The sequence below is a fragment of the Ursus arctos genome, unplaced genomic scaffold (assembly GCF_023065955.2).
Source record: "Ursus arctos isolate Adak ecotype North America unplaced genomic scaffold, UrsArc2.0 scaffold_5, whole genome shotgun sequence".
NCBI lineage: Eukaryota > Metazoa > Chordata > Mammalia > Carnivora > Ursidae > Ursus > Ursus arctos.
In genome coordinates this window covers 39806137-39827022 of record NW_026623067.1, presented here as the reverse complement: position 1 = coordinate 39827022, position 20886 = coordinate 39806137, and the positions used below count along the sequence as shown (strand labels likewise).

Below are 20886 nucleotides of genomic sequence, written 5' to 3'. Positions count from 1 at the left end.
TTCTTTTGCTATTCACATATGCTATGCAAATCAACAGTTTGTTTCTTTTTACTGCCAAGCAGTATCCCATTGTACAAAGAGAATCCAACAATTTTACCCCATAGTGCTCTTTTATTGCCTAAAAACATAGGGGTTTCTGTCCCTGATTTCTTCTCTTTTTCCCATGTAAGAATTTAGAGTTCCTGTTTCTCTTGCCTTTGCCAATCCTTTTCTCTAAACAAAGGGGAAAACTAGCAAACTTGCCTAATTTGTTGAAATAGGAAATGTGACCACAAATGGTAAAACTTAACCACCCCCTAGGATCACAATACCACACAAAACACAGAAGACCTAGCAAGAGATGGTTTATATTCACAAGCCTTATCTACTGTGTTTTTTAGGGGGTAGAGAACAACAGGTGGAAAGGTCCTGTGGTCAGGGTCCATGGAGCCTGGGAGAAACTGAAAGGCAGCCAGTATGGCTCAATCCCAGAGTGAAAGGCAAACTGGCATGAAAGAGTCTAAGGGAATCAAGAGCCAGATCATGCACATTGTGCATGAGAACCTGAGAACCCATAACCTGAGAACATGGGAAACATAAATAATGAAGGGTTTCAAGCAAGGGAAGGGACAAGGTCAGCTTTGGACTGCTCCGGACCTCGCACAGAGAGAGCTGCCTCATCCCAGAGGCTAGGATACAGGGGAATTCTCTTTCACCACACACAGGGTATGGTCTCCAAGATGATGGAACAAATCTGCTCACACATCCTTGCCTGAAGCTAAGAGAAAAGCAGGTACTTTTACAGGAAAATAATCCAAATGAAATGGACAGCAAAGTGAAGGAAAGGGAAGTGAAAAAGCATGCTGGGGAAAAAAAAAAAAAAAAACCACCCTATTACCTATGTTAAGTCTACCACCACCTCCTAAGAGAGATTTGTACAAACACATATATCATATATAAAGATGTCACGTGATTCTCCTGTACAAACCGAGATGACATCACCTCTAGACAGCCAGTCTTCCTATTCCTACACCCTAAAGCTGAGGATATAGAGTGATGTCAGGCAGAATCATTATTTTATATATTTTTCTATTACCGTACTATTATTAGCAGCAGCCGCCTCCAAATCAAGAGATGCAGACTCCAGAATCAGGGTCTGAGGACTAGCTCTGTAACTCATCAGTTGTACGGCTTTATAAATCATTTTCTCTCTCTAGACCTCGATGTCCTCCTTTATGAGGGAGAAAACTGGATCAAACAGGATAATATAGGACAATACATGGTGTTAGAAAAATATAAGATAAATTTAAGGAATTATTAGGAAAATTAATTATTGTACTATCAAGCTCCTAATACAGAACTCATTGTGTGTCAAGCTTTGTTCCAAGAGTGTATATACTAATTCATATAAACTTCTTAACAGCCCAGTGAGGTGTTTATTACTAACTCACTGAAGATGTGGGAGCCCCAAACGTCCACCATAATTGGTTTCCGTCATTCACTTCCCAGTGGGATAAGACCAAACACAAAAAAAATGTTCTTCTTTTAAGGTTTAGGAAAGCACAAGGTCAAAAGCCCCAAAATAAAGACTGTGTGAGAGAATAATTTAGTGATGTTCATTTCTAGAAAGATAAGATTGGAAAAGGACTATGGCTAAACCCAAGAGAGCAAGTCTAACTCTATTTCCACTGTATAAAAACTAAGGAACACCTAGTGATTAATGTTTAATATCTTTTCCAATGTCATAATTTCTTTATATTTCTATAGTTGAACAATGTTGTTTTCCTGACATTACTCCACTCCTGAAACATTAAAAGAGCTTTGGTGTGTTCTTCTCTAATACATGGAAGGAAAAGAGATGCTGATAAATTCCTGTATTGTGGCCTAAGTAAAAGAAAGCCAGGAAGGAAAATTGGAAGTGGTACAGAGCAAGGGGGCAGTCTGACAGAGTAGCCAACAGTAATGACAGATGCATCTAACATTACTTAGCCAGGCAGTCTAATTCCAAAGCTGGTGCTCTTAGCCTCTGTAATGCCTAGCCACCCTCACACACACACAAACCCAACACACCACACCACAATGCACCACAGAGAGGACCAGAGATGGAATGCTTACTGGGGACTAATTCATCAACCTATTAGACACAGCTTAAAAATTATTTAAACATAGAATCAAATAAATTATGTAGAATGGTATCCAGAGATACAAACAGATGAAAAATATAAATGCTTCTGTTAAAAATATTTAGCTATCTCCCAAAGTAGTTATGTCCAGAAGAAGATATGGAAAGGAGGCAAATTCAAAGTGATAAATGGTAAGAATTTCCCAAAGTTACTGAAAGACACCAATCCCCAAATACAGAAAGGTCCCAATTCCCAAGCACAATAGAATGAAAAAAAAAAAAAAAAAAAATACATAGGACCATCATAATGAAATGTAGAATAGCAAAAGGAAAAAAATGAAGATATTAAGAGCAGACAGAGAGAAGACACATCACTGGAAGAGGCTGCAGCTAGCGAGTCCAGAGGAAAGGAGAAAGGCACAGTAGGGAGCTCTACAGCAGTGACCACAGGGTCTACGATCAGAGCCGGCTGCAGGAATATTTCTTTTTTTTTTTTTTTTTAAGATTTTATTTAATTTGACAGAGATAGAGACATCCAGAGAGAGAGGGAACACAAGCAGGGGGAGTGGGAGAGGAAGAAGCAGGCTTCCAGCAGAGGAGCCTGATATGGGGCTTGATCCCAGAACGCCGGAATCACGCCCTGAGCCGAAAGCAGATGCTTAATGACTGAGCCACCCAGGCGCCCCTGCAGGAATATTTCTATCCTAACTTTCTTCATGTCATGTGACTGTAATATTCCTCCCATCACGAGACTGGTCTGCATGCTCCCCAATGAAACTAGATGGGCTTGGGTGGACTTTTAGGACTGCTTCAATCAACAGAGCAAAAGGAAGGCTGTATGACTTCTAAGGCTACATGCAGTCTCTGCTTTCATTGTTGGGATATTCACTCCTGACATCTTTAGCTGCCCTGAGGCCACCATGCTGCAAGGAAACCCAAACTATCTCCCATTGAGAAACCAGATGGATAGGCCCTGAGACTAAACAGAGCAGGCAGGAAAGAGGGAAGGGGAGGAAGGAGATCAGGAGAAAGGAAGAGAGCCATAGCTGACCAGGCTTCAGTTGCTTCAAACCCTCACTGCTCCAGCTCCTGCCCCCATCTGACTGGAACCCCGAGAAACCCTGAGCCCAAAGCACCCATCCAAATGCTTGCCCAATTCCTGACCCACAGAAACTGTAAGAAATACTAAAATGACTGGTGTTGTTTTAAAAGTTGCTAAGTTTGGACACCTAGGTGGCTCAGTCGGTTAAGCATCTGACTTTAGCTCAGGTCATGATTTCAGGGTCCTGGGATCCAGCCCTGAATCAGACTCCCTGCTCAGTGGGGAGTCTGCTTGTCCCTCTCCCTCTGCCTCTCTCCCTGCCTCTCTCCCTCTCCCGCTGCTCATGCTCTCTCTCTCAAATAAATAAATAAATGAAATCTTTTGGGGAAAAAAGTTGCTACGTTATAATTAGGACACCTAAACCATTAGCTGGCAGCCCTCTTTGTATCAAGTAAGAGTGATATCCATCAGTTTCACAGGACAAGGCCATTCAGGAATTTCTAGCATCTAAACACATTTGACATACTTAATATTGTATATATGTGAAATATAAAAACCTTTCTTAGTTGCAGTTCCTAATAGAACTTAAAGCTAAGAATATTCGCCTTGCTATAGTTACTGTCTAGGGTACTACTCCTCCTGGAACTACTGTGCAAAAGTAAGGAAAATTACAGCAAAGCAATCTTGAGAAAGAAGAACAGAAGTTGGAGATATCACAATCCCAGATTTCCAGATAAACTACAAAGCTGTAGTGATCAAAACAGTATGGTTCTAGCAAAAAAACAGACATATAGCTCCATGGAACAGGACAGAGAATTCACAGATAAACCCACACCTATATGATCTATTAATCTACAATAAAGGAGGCAAGAATATACAATGGGGGAAACAGTCTCTTCAACAAATGGTGCTGGGAAAACTGGTCAGCCACATGCAAAAGAATGAAACTGGGATATATATATTTAAAGGAATATTATTCAGCCATGAAAAACAATGAGGTATTCCCACTTGCAACAACACAGATGGACCTAGAGGGTATAATGCTAAGTGAAATAGGTCAGACAGAGTAAGACAAATACCACATGATTTCATTTACATGTGCAATTTAAGAAACAAATAAACCAACAAAGAAAAAGGAAAAACCAGGTGGACAAAAAAACAGACTCTTAAATATAGAGAATAAACTGGTGGTTGCCAGAGGGGTGAGTGGGGGTGAATGGAATAGATAAAGGGGTTTAAGAATACACTTACTGTGATGAGCACTGAATAATGCATACAATTGTTGAATCATTATACTGTATACCTGAAACCAAATTTAATACTGTATGCTAATTACACTTCAGTAAAAAAAAAGTGTAAAAAAACAAAAAAAGAAAATGACAGCGACAGATTGAAGGTGTTGCTATACATATGCATTATAACCATCCTATGTTAGCCAAGCAAATCAAGCATGAAATTTAAAAAATGAACTCACCCCCTTTCCTCCTGACTTTTGGTCAAATGGTACCATGGTGATTTGTTTGGAATCCCGCTGATATGTACAGTAGTGCTTCACCCAAGAAGTTCCAAAGTGACCTGCAAGGTAGTATTTCCCATGAAACATCTCTGTGTGTCAGACGCATGCTGGAAACACACACACAACCCATAACCCACAGTGCTCACCTACCCTTAAACTGTTTCTAAGGGCAATAGAGTCTCCACCAGCTAGACTGGAATAGGCAGAAATCTGATCCCACAGGCTGGAAATGGAATTGACCCAGGGTGTTCCCTAGGGACCAGGGAAGACTGTTTCCCACTAAATGCTGCATCCAATGGGTCTTAAAATATAAGGGAAGTAGAGGTTCCCTGGGGAAATTAATTCACTTTCCCATCATCAATCTCCACTTGAAGTTTCCTTTCTCCCCTGACAGGAGTAAGATGACTGAGGAGAGAACACAGAAAAGCTCCTCAAAGTGCCTGTCACTGCTCCCATCTGGTGTGATGACTTCATGCTTCCCACACAGCTGCTCTGCAACTCTCTGCAAAGACATACAGGGGTTCTGACCTACTGCCAAACCGCTAATCTGTACTTTAGCGAATTTAGGATGATCTGAAAAGCAGACAGGCAAACTCTGACACAGAGATGTAAATGGAAGTAACTATAAATACCCAAATGTAATCTAAGGAGTCTGTCCCTCAATATTATCCCTCAGGAAAGAGGGAGATGCCCTTCAGTCAAATCCTAACAGTCTCTGATTTTATCTGGTGGTTGGCCAATCACTTTATCTTGAATAACAAAATATTATTAGAGGAAGAAGGCATCATCAGCATTATTAGCCTCCAAAGTCCTAAGTCAACACTAGCCTTTGATGCTCAGAGATCACAGAGCAGAAATGTTTGTTGTTGTTGTTGTTTTAAGTAGTAACAGATTTAACAAAGATTTAGTAGTTATTTTTCAGGGTATCAGAGCTCGTATCAAGTACGGAATATCACTTAGGAAACTAAAAAAGTAAAAAGCAACGGAGTAAGTGTCTACATTGAAGCATCAAAGACAAAAATACCAACCATTCTAATTTATTTCTGTAGCTCAGAGAAAAAATTCCAAGGATAACACAACACAAAGATTCTTGAAGTTCTGTACCTTAAGTCATTTAAGCATCCAAACAAATAAGGACAGTACTGGATTTGGATTTAGCCTACTTAATACAACAGAAATCCTTAAGTCCATAAAAAGATGGATGGATGGATGGACAGACAGACGGATAGGAAAGAAGAGAATGAGGAGGGGAGGGCGGTCGCTTCCTTGCAGTATGCTGAATGGCAGCTAATAAACGTGGAGGAGTGACAGAGCTGAGAAATCACTATTTTGCAATCATCACAGTAACCATCTGTTTAGTCAAGAACTGCCAATGGATGCTAACTCTAGGGAGGGCAAAGCTTGATGAGAAATATGGTCTTAAGAGGTCTTCCCATAGACTGTTAATGAGCTACAAGGGAAGAATAGTGACTGTACAGTGGATAATAGAAACGACTTTAAGTAACCAAAATTAACATCACCACTGAGGGGCAGATGGCCATCCTGTGTCACTAGATGTGGTACCCAGAGAAGAACACAAATGTTACTTACGTAGGATTTGACAAGGGATGCCTAACCTGAATCTAATCATTGGGAAACATGAGACAAACCCACACTGAAGAAAATTCTAGAAAAGAACTGGCTTATACTCTTCAAAAATGTCAATGTCATGAAGGACAAAGAAAAGCTGAGGAATTATTACACAGTAAATCATGACAAGTAAACGCAGTATGAAATCCTACCTAGACAGAAGGAAAAGATAATACTTTATAAGGGTATTACTGGGACAACTGACGAAATTGGAATATGAGCTGTCATTTACATTAAATATCTTATCAGTGTTAAATTTGCTGGATATTGTAACTATACTGTGGTTACATAAAAAGAATATCCTTAGAAAATAGACACTAAAGTAAAGGAGCATGGGGTATGGAATTTGTTCCAAAAGGATTCAGAAAAGATGGCAATGTGTATGTGTCTTTGTGACTGTGATGTGTGTACACACACACCCAGAAAGAGAAAGAACTCAATAATTCTGGGAAAATGGTAAAAATTCATGCATCTAGATAAAGGGCATGTGGTTGTTCCTTATACTCTTCTTGCAATTTTTCTTCAAGTTTCAAATTAGTTCTAAGTAATAAGTTACCAACACTTTCAAATGAAAAGAGCTGTATCCCATTGATATGCTCTAGACTCATGCGTTTGAGAGTTAAAATCTGGTTCTAATGGTAATCAAGACATTTATGTTTTAAAAAGCATGTGAAGTGTTTGAAAAAAATTGTATTATTAATGTGAGTACAGATTTCATATATGTAAATGAATAATATTAATAAATTAAGTATTGTAAGTGGGCTCTGAACTATATTCAAGTTGACCTTAAACTTTTTGGGGTGGATCTTTCTCATTGGGCAAAAAAGGTAACACCTTATATTGAGGCCTACACAAAACACAGCATGACAGTACCTTCCACTTCTTACAAACCTCAAAAAGCTTATCCCTGTAAGAATAAAGGGCATAAAACCTCTCAAGATAACCAATGCCTCCAACCTCAAACCCCACTACTGCCTCTATTGTCACCAGGCAACAATTTTAGGGCCAAGCAAACTTTTGGGCAATCACTAACTAGAATGATCACAGCAATCAAGTGTTCAGTTCCATTAGCAAGCTTCCAGGAGTGAAGACATTTGCCTTGCCCTGAATCAACAGAAGGACAGTAAAGAGTACAAAACCAGCAAAAATCTGGGAGGAGTAACATGTCCAACTGAAAAAGGAAGGATAGAAGATTAGGAGAACTATCCATTAAAAATATATATATATTGACCTTCTTCTATCCCTAGCACTCCATGAGCTAAGTCTGGAAGTGCTACCCTGAAAGCATGGCCCCACCAAAAAGCTTGTCCCCAGGCCTAGCGCAGTCGTCTGTGAGTCATCACAGAGAAGTTTGGGTTAGCAGGACCTGGTGTTTCTTTCCTTGACATCACATCAGCAGGACAATGGATTTCTCTTCCTACCTCTCAGGGTAAGTTTGTCTTTCTACTCATAAAATTTAAGTGTTGACATGACAGCAATTGTAGAAAGGGTCCGGCCTAAGTCATGATTGTTTGGTCCTTATTGAAACAAGTCTTGAATGGAAAAAATTCACTCCATATTAACTCCACCCAAAGGTATGACTGCTGATAGACAGTAAGGTCTAGCATGTGAGGCTCCGGAACAGCCTGCCAAGCGTGTGATAGGTAAAGCCATGCTTACGGCGCAGGCATGTTAAGTGCGACACTACGGAGGAAAAAACCACCAGAGAGCCTCAATGAATTCCCCCTTCCCAAGGGAATTTCTGGTCACAAAGAAAATAGAACACATCATGGGGAGGTAGAGAAGACCTCTGGATATCTTTCCCTTAAAAAACGCAACTATCAACTACTCTCATTCACCTAAATCTGTATTTACGGAAGCTGTGCACCCCCCACCTCCTGGGCAAAAGGCATGAGTGTACGCCAAGCTGTTGTTCACCATCAGCACTCACGTTTCTCCTGAACGTACAGGTACCCTTCCATGGTGTAGGGACTGATGGTCTTGTGCTCAAGGGGATTCTCCTTCATCTTTTTCATCAGTGATTCCACTTCTGACCTGGTGCCTTCAAAGCGATTTCTTGTCTAGGATGAAAGGCATTTTATTTCAATCAAAGAAATGAAACCTTATTCCCATCTCTAACAATTCACATCAGCCTATGGAACCCTCAGATCTAAAACCAGATAAGGAACATTCAGCCACCTAGGAACTAGGCAAATATTCACTTTCAAGAAGTATCCTTTGACCTTAAAGGCCTATACCAGGGATGCCTGGGTGGCGCAGTCGTTAGGCGGCTGCCTTCGGCTCAGGGCGTGATCCTGGCGTTCCGGGATCGAGTCCCACATCGGGCTCCTCCGCTGGGAGCCTGCTTCTTCCTCTCCCACTCCCCCTGCTGTGTTCCCTCTCTCGCTGGCTGTCTCTCTGTCACATAAATAAATAAAATCTTTAAAAAAAAATAAAAATAAAAAAAATAAAGGCCTATACCAGAATGACTCTCAAAACCATCAAAATCACCTGGAGAATGTGCAGAAAACACAAATGTCCAGGCCTCACCCCTAAGATTAATTTAGGACCTCTGGGGGGCGCCTGGGTGGCACAGCGGTTAAGCGTCTGCCTTCGGCTCAGGGCGTGATCCCGGGGTTATGGGATCGAGCCCCACATCAGGCTCCTCCGCTGGGAGCCTGCTTCTTCCTCTCCCACTCCCCTGCTGTGTTCCCTCTCTCGCTGGCTGTCTCTCTCTGTCAAATAAATAAATAAAATCTTAAAAAAAAAAAAAAATTAGGACCTCTGGACCCAGAAATGTGCATTTTAAACAAGCATCCCAAGGGACCCTGATTCAGACAGTTCACAGAATGGTCCCCAAGCACCCTTCATGACAGAGGGACTTATTTCTCCACTTGCAGGAAATACTACTTGCTGATGGTTCATAAGTGGTTCCTTCTTCAAAAGGCAGCTGCTTCACTCAAGGTAACTCCTTGCCCCCAGTGCAACCTGCACCCCATGACTAGTCAAGGCTAGGGGCAAAAGGGGAAGGGGCCCAAAGCCTGGCACTCTTGCTTCTACTGAGGCCACTGTGAAGGTCCATATCAGCTCCAGGACATCCCAGGGCATTGACTGAGGCCTCACAGCTCAACTTCTCCTGCAGGGGTCTGCTGCCCTCTCTCTCACAGGTGATTTTGCTGACCCTACTCCCCTGTAAACTTGCTACATGTAAACCTCCATTTCCGAGTCTACCTTCTGAGGAAGCTGGCCTAAGGGGAAGCCATGCTTTGTGAAACCCTGTCCGAGACTCTGCAACTTCCTGTTTTCCAAAAGAGAACCATGGCAGGGCTTCTAAATCCATGAAATACAACTCATAGGGACACAATTGGGTTTCTTTTCTCCACAGCATCCTCTAGAGACAAAGACAACATACAGACTAATATAGCCAGCCACATAGTGAAGTAGGGGCTTGAGACCGGTAACTGCTAACCAAAGGGCCCTTAGCACAATTCTGAGCACCGAAAGGTCCTGCTGGTTAAAATTTGGGGAAGGAGACTGGGAGTGAATGGCTCTAACTTGGATTTCCTGTGAGCCTTACTGAAAGTTGAACAAGATAATATCCTCTGAGCTGAAGGCCAGTATGTATGCCCCACCCCCAACACCTGAACACCCTCCAAGGTCTCTTGTGGCCAGGCAGCTAGATGCACAGAAGGGAGGCTGGGCCGTCCACTGCCAAAGGAAATCCTGACTCTGGTGCTACAGATTTGAAACAAAAATATCAGCAGGACTTCCGAGAACATAAATAGTGCTTAGAAATAATGGAAAAGAGGATGATGCTCTAACCTGGGGCCACCAAGCACCCTACAAATGCCTGCCCCCAGCTGCCCTTTGAACCCAAGCAAGACCCATCTTCCTCATCTGCATTCCAATCCAAATAAGTGATCTCTATGCACTTAGACCCATACTTTGTGTTCTTTCCTTTCCTCAACCAGGGAAAGGAAGCCTATCCCTCTGCCCACTCACGTTCTGTATGCTAATGGTCAACTCAGTCTTGAAGTCGCTGAAATCCTTGGCCAGTTCATAACCATGGTGATAGAAAGTGAAGAGTCCTTGCAAGAATGCCAGGAGCTGTAATGAAAGAAGGGCACAGTTCACATTAGCATGCTAAATAGGTATTGTGCAGCTTTACCTGAGTTTCCAACCTTGGTTTGAAAGGCTAGATAGAACAAGCTATAAAAATGCCTAACATCTACTGAGTGTACTTGTATGCCAGGCACTGTCACATCATATGTCTGCTCTCACTAAATGCTCATAACAGCCTAGCAGGTAAGGACTACTGTTGTCGCCATTTCAATATTGAGAAAGCAAGTTCAGAAACGGTAAGTAACTTGCTCCAAAAGACAAAGTAAGCAGCCACCAGGATTTGAAACCAGGTCTCCATGGCACCAACATCTAAGCTCTTACTCTGAGACTCAGCACCCTCAAAGAAAATCATTTCTTCAGAAATTGAAGACCAGTCTCCTTCAAGTCCCACTCAGTCTCCATCAAATACACGTGTAGTATCAGGTTACCATGCATAAAAGTATAGTTATATTGCCAGCCAACAGAGAGGGGAGAAGAGGACGATGGTATGTCCTGAGTCCACAGTGTAACAGGCAAAGTCAAATCAAAGATCAGACCCAGATCAGACTTCAGCTTAAGTGTGCTTCTGTGCTTTCCCTAAAACTATCCACAGGTAAACACTAGGGATGCTGTTATTAAATTATTCCCATGTTCCCACATCTTCAGTTATGATGGTTCCCCTAAATTCTCCTTTAAATACCCTTGAACTAAAAGGTATCAAGTCCATTCACTGCGTAGTCTTGTCTTGAGTGAAGAGTGAAAGCGCCTGTTCAGCACGGTTCTCACAACACACTTCATACAGTGAAAACTAGGAATGTTCCCACCCTGAGCCCTGCCTGTCTTCATTTCTCCAGGCTCAACCAATGTCCCTACCTTATCTCCACCCCGAACCTACACACAAATCTACTGTTGTTATGTTTCCCTGGCCCCTTCCTAAGTTCTAGGCATTTTGCCTCAGTTCCAAATCTCAACCTGGAGAAAGGATTGTAATAAAAGCCTCAACAAGGTTTTAGAAGAACCAGAACTTTACCTTGTCACAAGCTCTGTTGTACTGCATTTCGGGACTCCATCCCTGTTCTAGCTCAAACTTTTCAATGCCAACTCATATTTTCTCAGTGGTCCACTCTGACCTCCCTCACCTGCCTCTAACACGTGTTACATCAAGATGCAGTTGCTTTACTTTATATTGTTAATTTTCCGGTCCCTAAAATGAACATATCTTTAGTAATGAAATATATTCTCACTTTGTTTTTTCACCTAACTCTCCTGAGAGAACTCTCTTCTGAGAGGCAGCCCTAACAATGATGGCAAAGGAAACTAATCCACCCCCGCTCATCTCCCACCTGGCTTGTGGCAGGAATGGTAAGCACTAAGGTACGTGCTACTCTACTTGAACTCAGAGCAAAGAATGGTCTTTGGACTGAGCCACATGCCCAGCCCAATTGATTAAAGAGCTCAATACTGTGAAGTCAGGCAAAACCCAGCTTTTAATAATATGATATCCCGGCTTCCCACCACTATTGTCCCCAGAGCAACTATCCCCCTTAGATTCTCACAAGAGGTCAGAAAGCAGGCCTTTGCTCTGGCTCAAAAAATACCTAGTGACACCATATACAGATCACTAATATAAATCAGTGAACAAGTGGTAAAGATCTAGTCATATAGTCACCAAAGACTAGTAATAAATTCTTTTCTTGAAAGATGATGGAAGCTTTTGAACTTCCCCTATATAAAATACTTTTTTGAGAGGAAAGCTCAGGCTTTTCCACCTGGAAGGCTCCAGTAATAGAGAAGAAGAGGCCCTTATGCCAAAACTGTCAGTGTTCACAATGAAAACTGTTGTTTCTTATCTTTTCCTCCCCCTCCCCCACCCGCCCCCATTCTAGAATGCTGTGCCCATCACTTTTCCAAGGCACTGAATCATCCTCTCCTAGAGAATAATGCAAAAGATAAGCAGCTAATTCTAAAGTCATTTCTCCTGTTAACTCTGATTTATCTTCCACTTAAAGTCAATGGGGCCTCTCTTGCCCAAGGTAATTAAATATCCTCCAACAGCTCACTAAGGCACCACCTGGGCATGCACACAAGTGCTCCAAGGAAAGAGTTACTAGCATTTATTTTGGTTTTCACTTCCTTTGATATCATGCTCGACTGTCCGCTTCTCTATGGGAAATGATTCCATAGATACTGTTATCTTTGGCCCACTTCCCTTCTCCCCTGGCAGCATCTCTCTTCCCCTGGCCCACCTCCTGACATCCCCTTCCCACACACTGCATGAACCTTTGAATCCATTACCCAGTGGGAAATGACAGTCCACTCCCCAGAGGGCTGGGCAAGGCCCATAGAAATTTCCGACCCCAGAGCTGGGATCATCTGTCTGCCTCAAAGAAATGCTTGTACTCAAACACACAGAGGAAAAGCTCATTGTAGCCTCAAGGTGGTTGGCAGATAAGTCAGCACGTCCACACGGGCGCCTCCCTGAACAGTCAGCGACGCACAATCACAGCGCAATAAAGGAAATACCGCAGAAAGACCTTTCCCACCTCCCTTTGCCTTCAAGGGCCCCCATCCTTATTTTCTTCAGAAAATAACTAAAAGAAATCTATTTCTTACCAGACAACACAGATATAGATATCTATATATAGATATAGATATTTTTTTTTAAGTAAGGAAAAATGTAAGTTCTTCATTTAGTGACGGTTGTAGCATTCTGGACTATCTGATAAATTTAGGTTGCTTCCATTCATAGAATAAAGCTACCATTACAGGCTGAATAGTGTTCCCCCAAACCTGACAAAAAATTATGTTGAAGTCCTAACCCCAGTAACTCAGAATATGACTTTATTTGGAAATAGAGTCTTTATGGAGGTACTCAAGTTAAAATCAGGCCAGCAGGTCCTGACCTAAAATGACCAGTGTCCTCATAAAAAGGGGCTATGTGGACAGAGAAGCAGAGAGATGACAGCCACACGAGGACAAGGGGTAGCAGTGATGGGCCTATAAAACAAGGAATGCCAAACACTGCCAGCAAACCCGCAGAAGCTACAAGGAAGAAAAGACAACTTCCCTACAGGCTTTAGAGGGAGCATGGCCCTACTGACACCTTGATCTTGGACTTCCAGCCTCTAGAATTATGAGAGGCAGTAAGTTTTTGCTCTGAGAACCCAGTTGGTGGTACTTGGTTAAGGCAGCCCTCACCAGCAAATATAACCACCAACAATCACTCATTCGCATGACAAAGAGAAGGGCAGATAGTAGAGTGATGAAAAGCTGTGCTGGGCAAGCCACGGAAAGCCCTGTAACTCCTCTTGTCCAGGAGGACACTAATGCTACCTCCTACTGCACTGGGTGGCGGTGAAGACGGAGATCATCTATGCGGTGGCCTTAGCACAGGAGTGCTGACAAGAGCTGTTCAGCAAGGGGGATCTGCTCAGACGGATGTGTTAGAAGATGCACTGTGGAGGCAGTGTTCAGCCCAGCCTGGGGAAGGGGAGAGCCCAAGATAGTAGGATGCAACAAATCAAAGGAAAAAAAACGAAGGCCTACGATGGGGCAGAAGTAGTGAGAAAGGACAGGAAGGCACAGCACCAAAAAATATTCTCAAGGTACAACTCAGAGAATGCAGTGTCTGATGAATGTGGGGAATGAGTTCTCCGTAGCACTCCATAACCTTCAATTATGAAAACTCAGGGAACAGACGGAACGTGGCTTCACCTTCAAGAAATCAGGATGTCATTATCTGCAATCCAAAATCTCCAGAACATTTAGTACCTCAACAAGAAAATAAAGGCTTCCAGAGCACACACACAAAAATATGGTTTAGATCCCAGAAGTCTGAATTTTCTTCCTTTGAACACTAAAATTTTGTTTCTTTTTTCTGAAGGTCAATAACGTCCTGGTACTTGAAGTTACTTTCTAAGAAACAAATGAACATAGTCAATATGCATGGAGGTTCCTTGAATGGCTGAAGATTGCCTTGACTGCAACCACCTCAAAATATGAATACCCACACCAGGTGCCCCAGCAATCTAGTTCAATAAATTTCTTGTTGGTTTCCTTTCCACCTGTAAGCTATCAAATACTGTTTCAGAGAGACTAAGAGCCAGGCCACTCCAGTTCTGCTAGGTACCAGATGTCACCTTAGAGAATAAATGTGCTTCCATTTCCTCATCTGAAAACAGACATAAAACAGCAACTACCTACCCTCAGAGACAGTGTAAGGACTGGATGACATTATGGAGGTGAAGGAATCATTAGCATATGACACAGTTACAATAATCATCAACTGTTATTTCAGGGTCTTCTGCACAATCTCAGCCAGGGGCTCAAACTTAGAAGTGCAACAGAATCATTTTAGAGGGCTTACTAAAAGAGAGATGACTAGGCCCCACCCCCCAATTTTGGAGTCTGGGGTAGAGCCTGAGACTCTGCATTTCTCAGGCTTTGACAACCACGGACCCAATTAGCAGTGTCCTGAATCAATCCCTCCTGCTATCCATAGCTCCCGAAGCACTGACCTGCCCGTGAGGTCGTAGGTTGAGCAATATCAACTTCTATAAAAAAGTGAAGGTTGAACATGTGAATTCTACATGCAGCTTCTCAACCAACTCATTTAATTTAACTGTGGACAAGATCTTACCACTTTCTTTTCATTCTAATAAGGGACCAGAAATTTTTTTCGTTAGCTTTCCAAGTGCCTCCCTGCATGGCCTGGGACACATCCACAAATCACAACTGTTTTCCACTCTTTAAACCCCTCTGGCACTTCCCCACGTGATCCCTCCTGACCCAACTGGCACTGAGCTGCTTGCTCCCTCGGCTACCTCTCTATTATATGCATCGTGCTTCCCTAGTGAGGCTTTGAATTCCTCAGAAACAGCAGTGGGATCTTAAGCAATTTTTCTGGTAATAAGTAAATGCTTTCAGATTTACCAAGACTTTTTCTATTAAAACAGGTGGGCCCTGTTAATACTGCCACTTGACTCATTCATTTGCTCATCTAAGCAGACCCTGGTTGACTGAAGCTTACACAGTCCTCTACCTTATAATAAAAAGTAATTGCTGACTGGGTGCTAATTAGCAATTACATACTAACTAGGTGCTAATTAGGTTCACTCTAAGCATCATACATGGATAAACTAAGTTATTCCTCCTAACATCTGTCTATGGTAGGTAATATTATTATACTCATGTTGTAGAGAAGGAAACTAAGGCTCAGAGAAATAGGTAACTTCCCCAAGAACACACAGTTAGGAAATGGCTGAGCTGAGATTTAAATCTAGGCCATCTGGCTCTGGAGCCCTTACCAATGATTATACTGCCTCTCAAAAACTGAAGACACTGATATACTAAAAGTGAGTATTAGGAAATAGAAAGATTTTCCTTGCAGGTTTCTTTAAAAAAAAAAAAAAGGAAGAAGAAGAGGAAGAAGAAGAAGAAGAGGAAGAGGAAGAAGAGGAGGAAGAGGAAGAAGAGGAGGAAGAGGAAGAAGAAGAAGAGGAAGAAGAAGAAAAAGAAGAAGAAAAAAAAGAAAAGGAAGAGGAGAAAGAAGAGGAGGAGGAAGAGAAGAAAAGCTTACCTAGATCAGCAGTCATCCAGCTGAATTCAGATCAGCAGAAACCCCCAGATTTTGGAAAAATAAATGTCTACTGCTGTATGAGGTTTTGTGGTTGTTACCCAGCAAAAGCTAACAGATACAGTACCTGACTCACTAGGAACACCTACTGGGAGGTCAAAGTGGACAGCAACAACAAAAAAAATCACCTCAAAGATGTAAGATGGGCCAGTTAAAATCAAAGTCCTCAAAAGCAGGCAACTGTAGAATAATATCAATGTGTACACAGAGATTATTACAATCATACTGTTGTTTTCCTCTACAAAATCTGGTAAAATCAATTAAACATGCCCAAGGCTCAATCTGTGACAGCTTTTGAATGCCTGCCCACGCCAGAGGAAACAGTCCTCGGTAAACCTTTCATCGAATGGCTGGCTTTAACAACTCTGTGCCCTAAGCAGGGAAATCAATAAGCTCGCTTGGTCTGACAGATGGCTTCTCCCACCACACAGACTCTGCAAAAACATGGGGATTTTGACCTGAGACTGTGACAGAGACCACTGCTAGGCAGGAAGTTGGCTCTAAAGTTTCAAATTTTCAGATAAGAAGAGTGAAGTAATTAAGACCTTAAACAATTTGCCAGATGAAGTGGCAGAGAGTAGAAATCTCAAGATCACAGTTTCGGTATAGTAAAAAATGCAAGCATCAGATTCCAAAGCCAACTGGATTCTGATAAAACTATTAGCAAGTCTACATGCCTAAAAAGCATCCCAGAAGTTTATAAATTAGAAATGGAGCACAGAACACTCTTTACTAAAAAGAGTGGTTATTTTCTCTCAGGTTCTTACAGTTTTATTCTTGCTTGCTTAAGAAAATCACTTTCTTAAATCTAGGTAGGTAAGAATCTTGTTTCTACAAACTGAGGGCCTCAGAGGGGAGGGGGATGGGGGAATGGGATAGACCGGTGATGGGTAGTAAGGAGGGCACGTATTGCATGGTGCACTGGGTGTTATACACAACTAATGAATCATCGAGCCTTACATCGGAAACCGGGGATGTACTGTATGGTGACTAACATAATATAATAAAAAATCATTAAAAAAAAAAAAAAAAGAATCTTGTTTCTATAGAGACCCCAGGCTGGGATCTCAATCGCAGCCAGCATTTTTAACGAAGAATCCAAGGTCTGCAAGACTTTTAAATCGAGGCCTATATGCTCTTTTAGTGTTTCCTGGACATCCTGGTCATGTGCATTCAGAGTGCCACAGCGGGGTAGGGCAGTGCCACCACTGCACCAGGCCACGACCGTGCTTTGGTGGCCTCAAGTAAAGCTAGACTTGTTTCCACACGACAACCTTTTGTACCAACTAGGACACAGTGACCAAGTCCAAATCCCATTAGGGCTCACTAAGCACAATCTCCTGGCTCCCCAGTTACAACAAACTATAATGAGAAATCACTTTATACAGCACCTTTTAATGCATGGAAGGAGTGCAGAGGGGCTTTGAACTGAGCAGACAAAAAGAGAAAGGTAGTATGTACATTCCCCTTTATCCTTGGGCAACTACTACATTTGGATTATTTGGGGAAGAAAGGAAGGGAGTGGGAGGATGAAAAGTTAAGATGTAATCACTACTGTTGGGCAAGATGAAAACCCCTGCCCCTGCCCTCCTTCCACCTAGACACCAATTAGCAGAACATAAGGGGCCTGAGGAAGCAACTACCCCTGAATGCACCATCACTACTGCTCAGGTTGCACAGGAATGGCCACTGGGAACAATCCAGGGTCACCCAGATTGACAGAGCCCTGCTACTTAGCAGAAGGCACAGCACCAGGGCTGGTCAACCTCTTCATCAGCAACTTAGAACATTTTATAATCTAGGCAGTGAAATGAGGGCTGGGGATCAAAGTGTGGGTACACCATGAAACAAACCCTGAGCATCTACTTACAGGCTCCACGAACTCAAACATCTTTCTCTCTTGGACTTCCTGCACCTTGAAGACGTACTCCAGCGATACTTCATAGAAATGCTGCCGGACCAAGTCCACTTGGCTGTCTGCCTACAAACAAGACAGAATTTAAGAGAAAAAATCGGTCACTACCCAAGGAGAGCATTTAGCAAGCAGGCCAGAAAAATCTCTGGAGATGGTTTTTAAAAACAATGCGAACAGCATGAAATAGACATAAGAATAATACAATGGCCAGCCGGGCACTTAACTTTGTGTCAGGCACCATGCCCTCAGGTGTACATACATTATGTTACTTGCTCATTAACTGTAATTATTTAATCCTCACTCCTTTCCTAAAAAGATATTCTCATTACCTCTAATTTACAGGAGGAAAATGAAACCTGCTAACATTAGGGAACCTGAAGCAGCTGGTACATGGCAGAGTTAGGATTCCTGTACTTGTGATCTCCCTCCAACACTCTTGATCACCTTTTCTTAGACAAGTACTTACTTGTTTGAGAAAAAGAGTGAGTGCATGGGGGGGGGGGGGAGGCGGGCAGAGAGAAACTATAAGCAGACTCCACATGGCACCTGATGTGGGACTCAATCACACAACCCTGAGATCAGGACCTAGGCCAAAACCAAGAGTCAGATTCTTAACTGACTGCACCACCCAGATGCCCTGAGCCTCAATCATCTTTAAACTAGTAGTCTGTACTGCCTCCCCACACGCTGGGGGACCCCTGGGATCCATGGGAGACAAATCTTGAAGGAGAAAAAAAAAAAAAAAAAACCTGCAGGGATATCTCCATCCCATTAGGAAAGAACCAAACCAGTTGTTAGAGGGCAGGGGACCTCAGAAAAGGCCATTTCCACATGAGTTTCCCATCCTTTCTTTGTTGTCAAAGAGCAAACTGTCCGTTTACCCCGCAGAGTAATTACACTACTCCATCCTAGCCTCAGTCCTCCTCCTTTGCAGATGTGGGAGAGGGGACGCCTGAAAAGGCCCACGTGAGTACAATTATGCCACTGACATGGGACTTAGCTGCCAGAGAAGAAAATGAGTGAGAGAGAGAGAGTGAGTGAGTGTGTGTGTGTGGGCGGGGCGGATAGCAACACGCTATGCTGCAAAGTACCTCAACTATCACGATAAAGCTCAAAGACTTTCTGTAGCATCACTGCGTCACCTCAATCTTCCAAAGCAGATAATTACACTGAATTCACATTTCAATGACCAAAAAATTACTATTTTTTAAACAATTTTATTTATTAGAGAGAGCACAAGCCGGGAATGGGGGAAGTAAGAGGAAGAAGCAGGCTCCCTGCTCAGCAGGGCTCCAACCCGGGGCTCCATCCCAGGATCCCAGGATCGTGTGACCTGAGCCGGAGGCAGATGCTTAACCAACTGAGCCACCCTAGTATTTTTTAATAGAAATGAATCTCCTGCTAGTAAGAAACACAACTCTGCTTTCTTTATAAATGAAAGGGTCAGAAACTGTCCTACAACATACTTCACAAAGACAAGCAAAGCCCCCAAAGAAACACGTCTTCCTGTGCTCCCTTGTCAAGATCCCTGCAGAAGAAACTTGGGACAGACAGCTGCCATTACACCAAATATGGCACTGCTATCTTCCTATCTAAAGGACTTGGCAAATCATCATGATTTGTCATTCATTCAAGCCATTATGAAAAAAGAGAAACTTCCTTCATGGAGTTCACAGCATAGTGAAGAAAACAGATACTAGGTAATCATGTAAATAAACAGAAAATTGCAAACTCTGGGAGAGTACAAATAGCCCATTCAACTCTCCTGTGAGCAACTTCCTCCCAGGTCAACATATTAACACACAGAAGCTGGTCAGCTGAGTAAGTGCTGAACAAAAGCAAAATGAAGGGCTAGGCCTGGGGATATTTTCTAAGCCTCCAAGCAGAACAAGCTGGCACCAAGGACTGAGAGATCTTAATTTGGAGACACAGTTTCGGAAAGTGCTGCACCCCCCTCCCCAGGTGTGGCCATTCAGACCACTGGGCTGACATCCCTTCCTCCTGGGCTCCTGCCAGCTAAGCCCCATATGTTCCTGCAGCCTTTAATTTCCTCATACTGCAAATCCAATACACTGACACCAGGGATGCATCTACTTCCCCTGACCACCCACACACCTCAAACATCCTCCCTGCTCCGGCTTGCCAACTGACACTGCAACTGAAGAAAGAGTCATTCTGGAAATTTGCAAAGTGGCTCCTGCAGTTAGGCAGCAATGGAGGAAACTCCTCTGAGACAAACAGCAGAGCCCAGCATCAGTCAGAGAGCTAACAGCAAACACCAGGCGTGGACTTGCACTTCTAGCATTCTCTAGCTAGAGAGACCTGCTCAAGTCACTTATCCTCTCTGGGTCTCTTTCCCACACCTGGAGGGTGGAGACGGTATCTGCCCTTGCTCTGCAGCGAGCTACTTTCAAGAGAAAATGAGCTAAAGGATATGAACAATCCGAATACCAAAAAGTGCTGTGTGCACATTTGTTGTCACTACCCCCAGGCACTTCAGAGCAGATGGGCTTCAATCCCAGCTCCTCCCCTAAGTCAGCCATGCATCTCTGGGTGATTATACTCCTTCCCTAACTGGTCTCCCTGCTTGCTTTCTCTCCCCAACCCCAATCCAGTCTGCACCCAGTAACCAGAAAAGCTTTCTTAAAATTTGAACCAGAGCTTTCACAACCCTCTCAAAGCCTTTCTCTGGCTTCCACCATGGTCTACAAGACCCCGTGTGACCTGCCCACTTGTCCCTCTTCCCAGCCTCCACCCAAAGCACTCTCACTGTGCTCCAGCCTCCCTGATAGACTCCCTGTCCTGTAACATTCTAAATGCTTTCCTGCCATGCAATCTTTGCACTTGGGTATTCCTTCTGCTGATAAAACTCTTCTTGATAAATATCCAATTTTTTTTAAACTTTAAGACACACTGAGAAACACCTTATACATTATGACCTGAAAAAAACATGCCTTTACAGGCTTTT

At 42.9% G+C, this 20886-nt stretch overlaps 1 protein-coding gene across 4 annotated transcripts in view; it reads right to left on the bottom strand.

Annotated features, from left to right (window-relative positions):
* The window catches only part of ARHGAP26 (Rho GTPase activating protein 26), a 414131-nt gene that overhangs the window by 275236 nt on the left and 118009 nt on the right, over positions 1 to 20886 (bottom strand). For all 4 annotated transcript variants that reach the window (XM_026499014.4, XM_026499015.4, XM_057306962.1 and 1 more), the window contains 4 exons: positions 17874 to 17984; positions 10270 to 10374; positions 8219 to 8348; positions 4618 to 4718 (listed from right to left, as the gene is read on the bottom strand). In XM_026499014.4, the coding sequence (XP_026354799.1) occupies positions 4618 to 4718; positions 8219 to 8348; positions 10270 to 10374; positions 17874 to 17984 (447 nt within the window). The remainder of the gene's footprint in view (positions 1 to 4617; positions 4719 to 8218; positions 8349 to 10269; positions 10375 to 17873; positions 17985 to 20886) is intronic.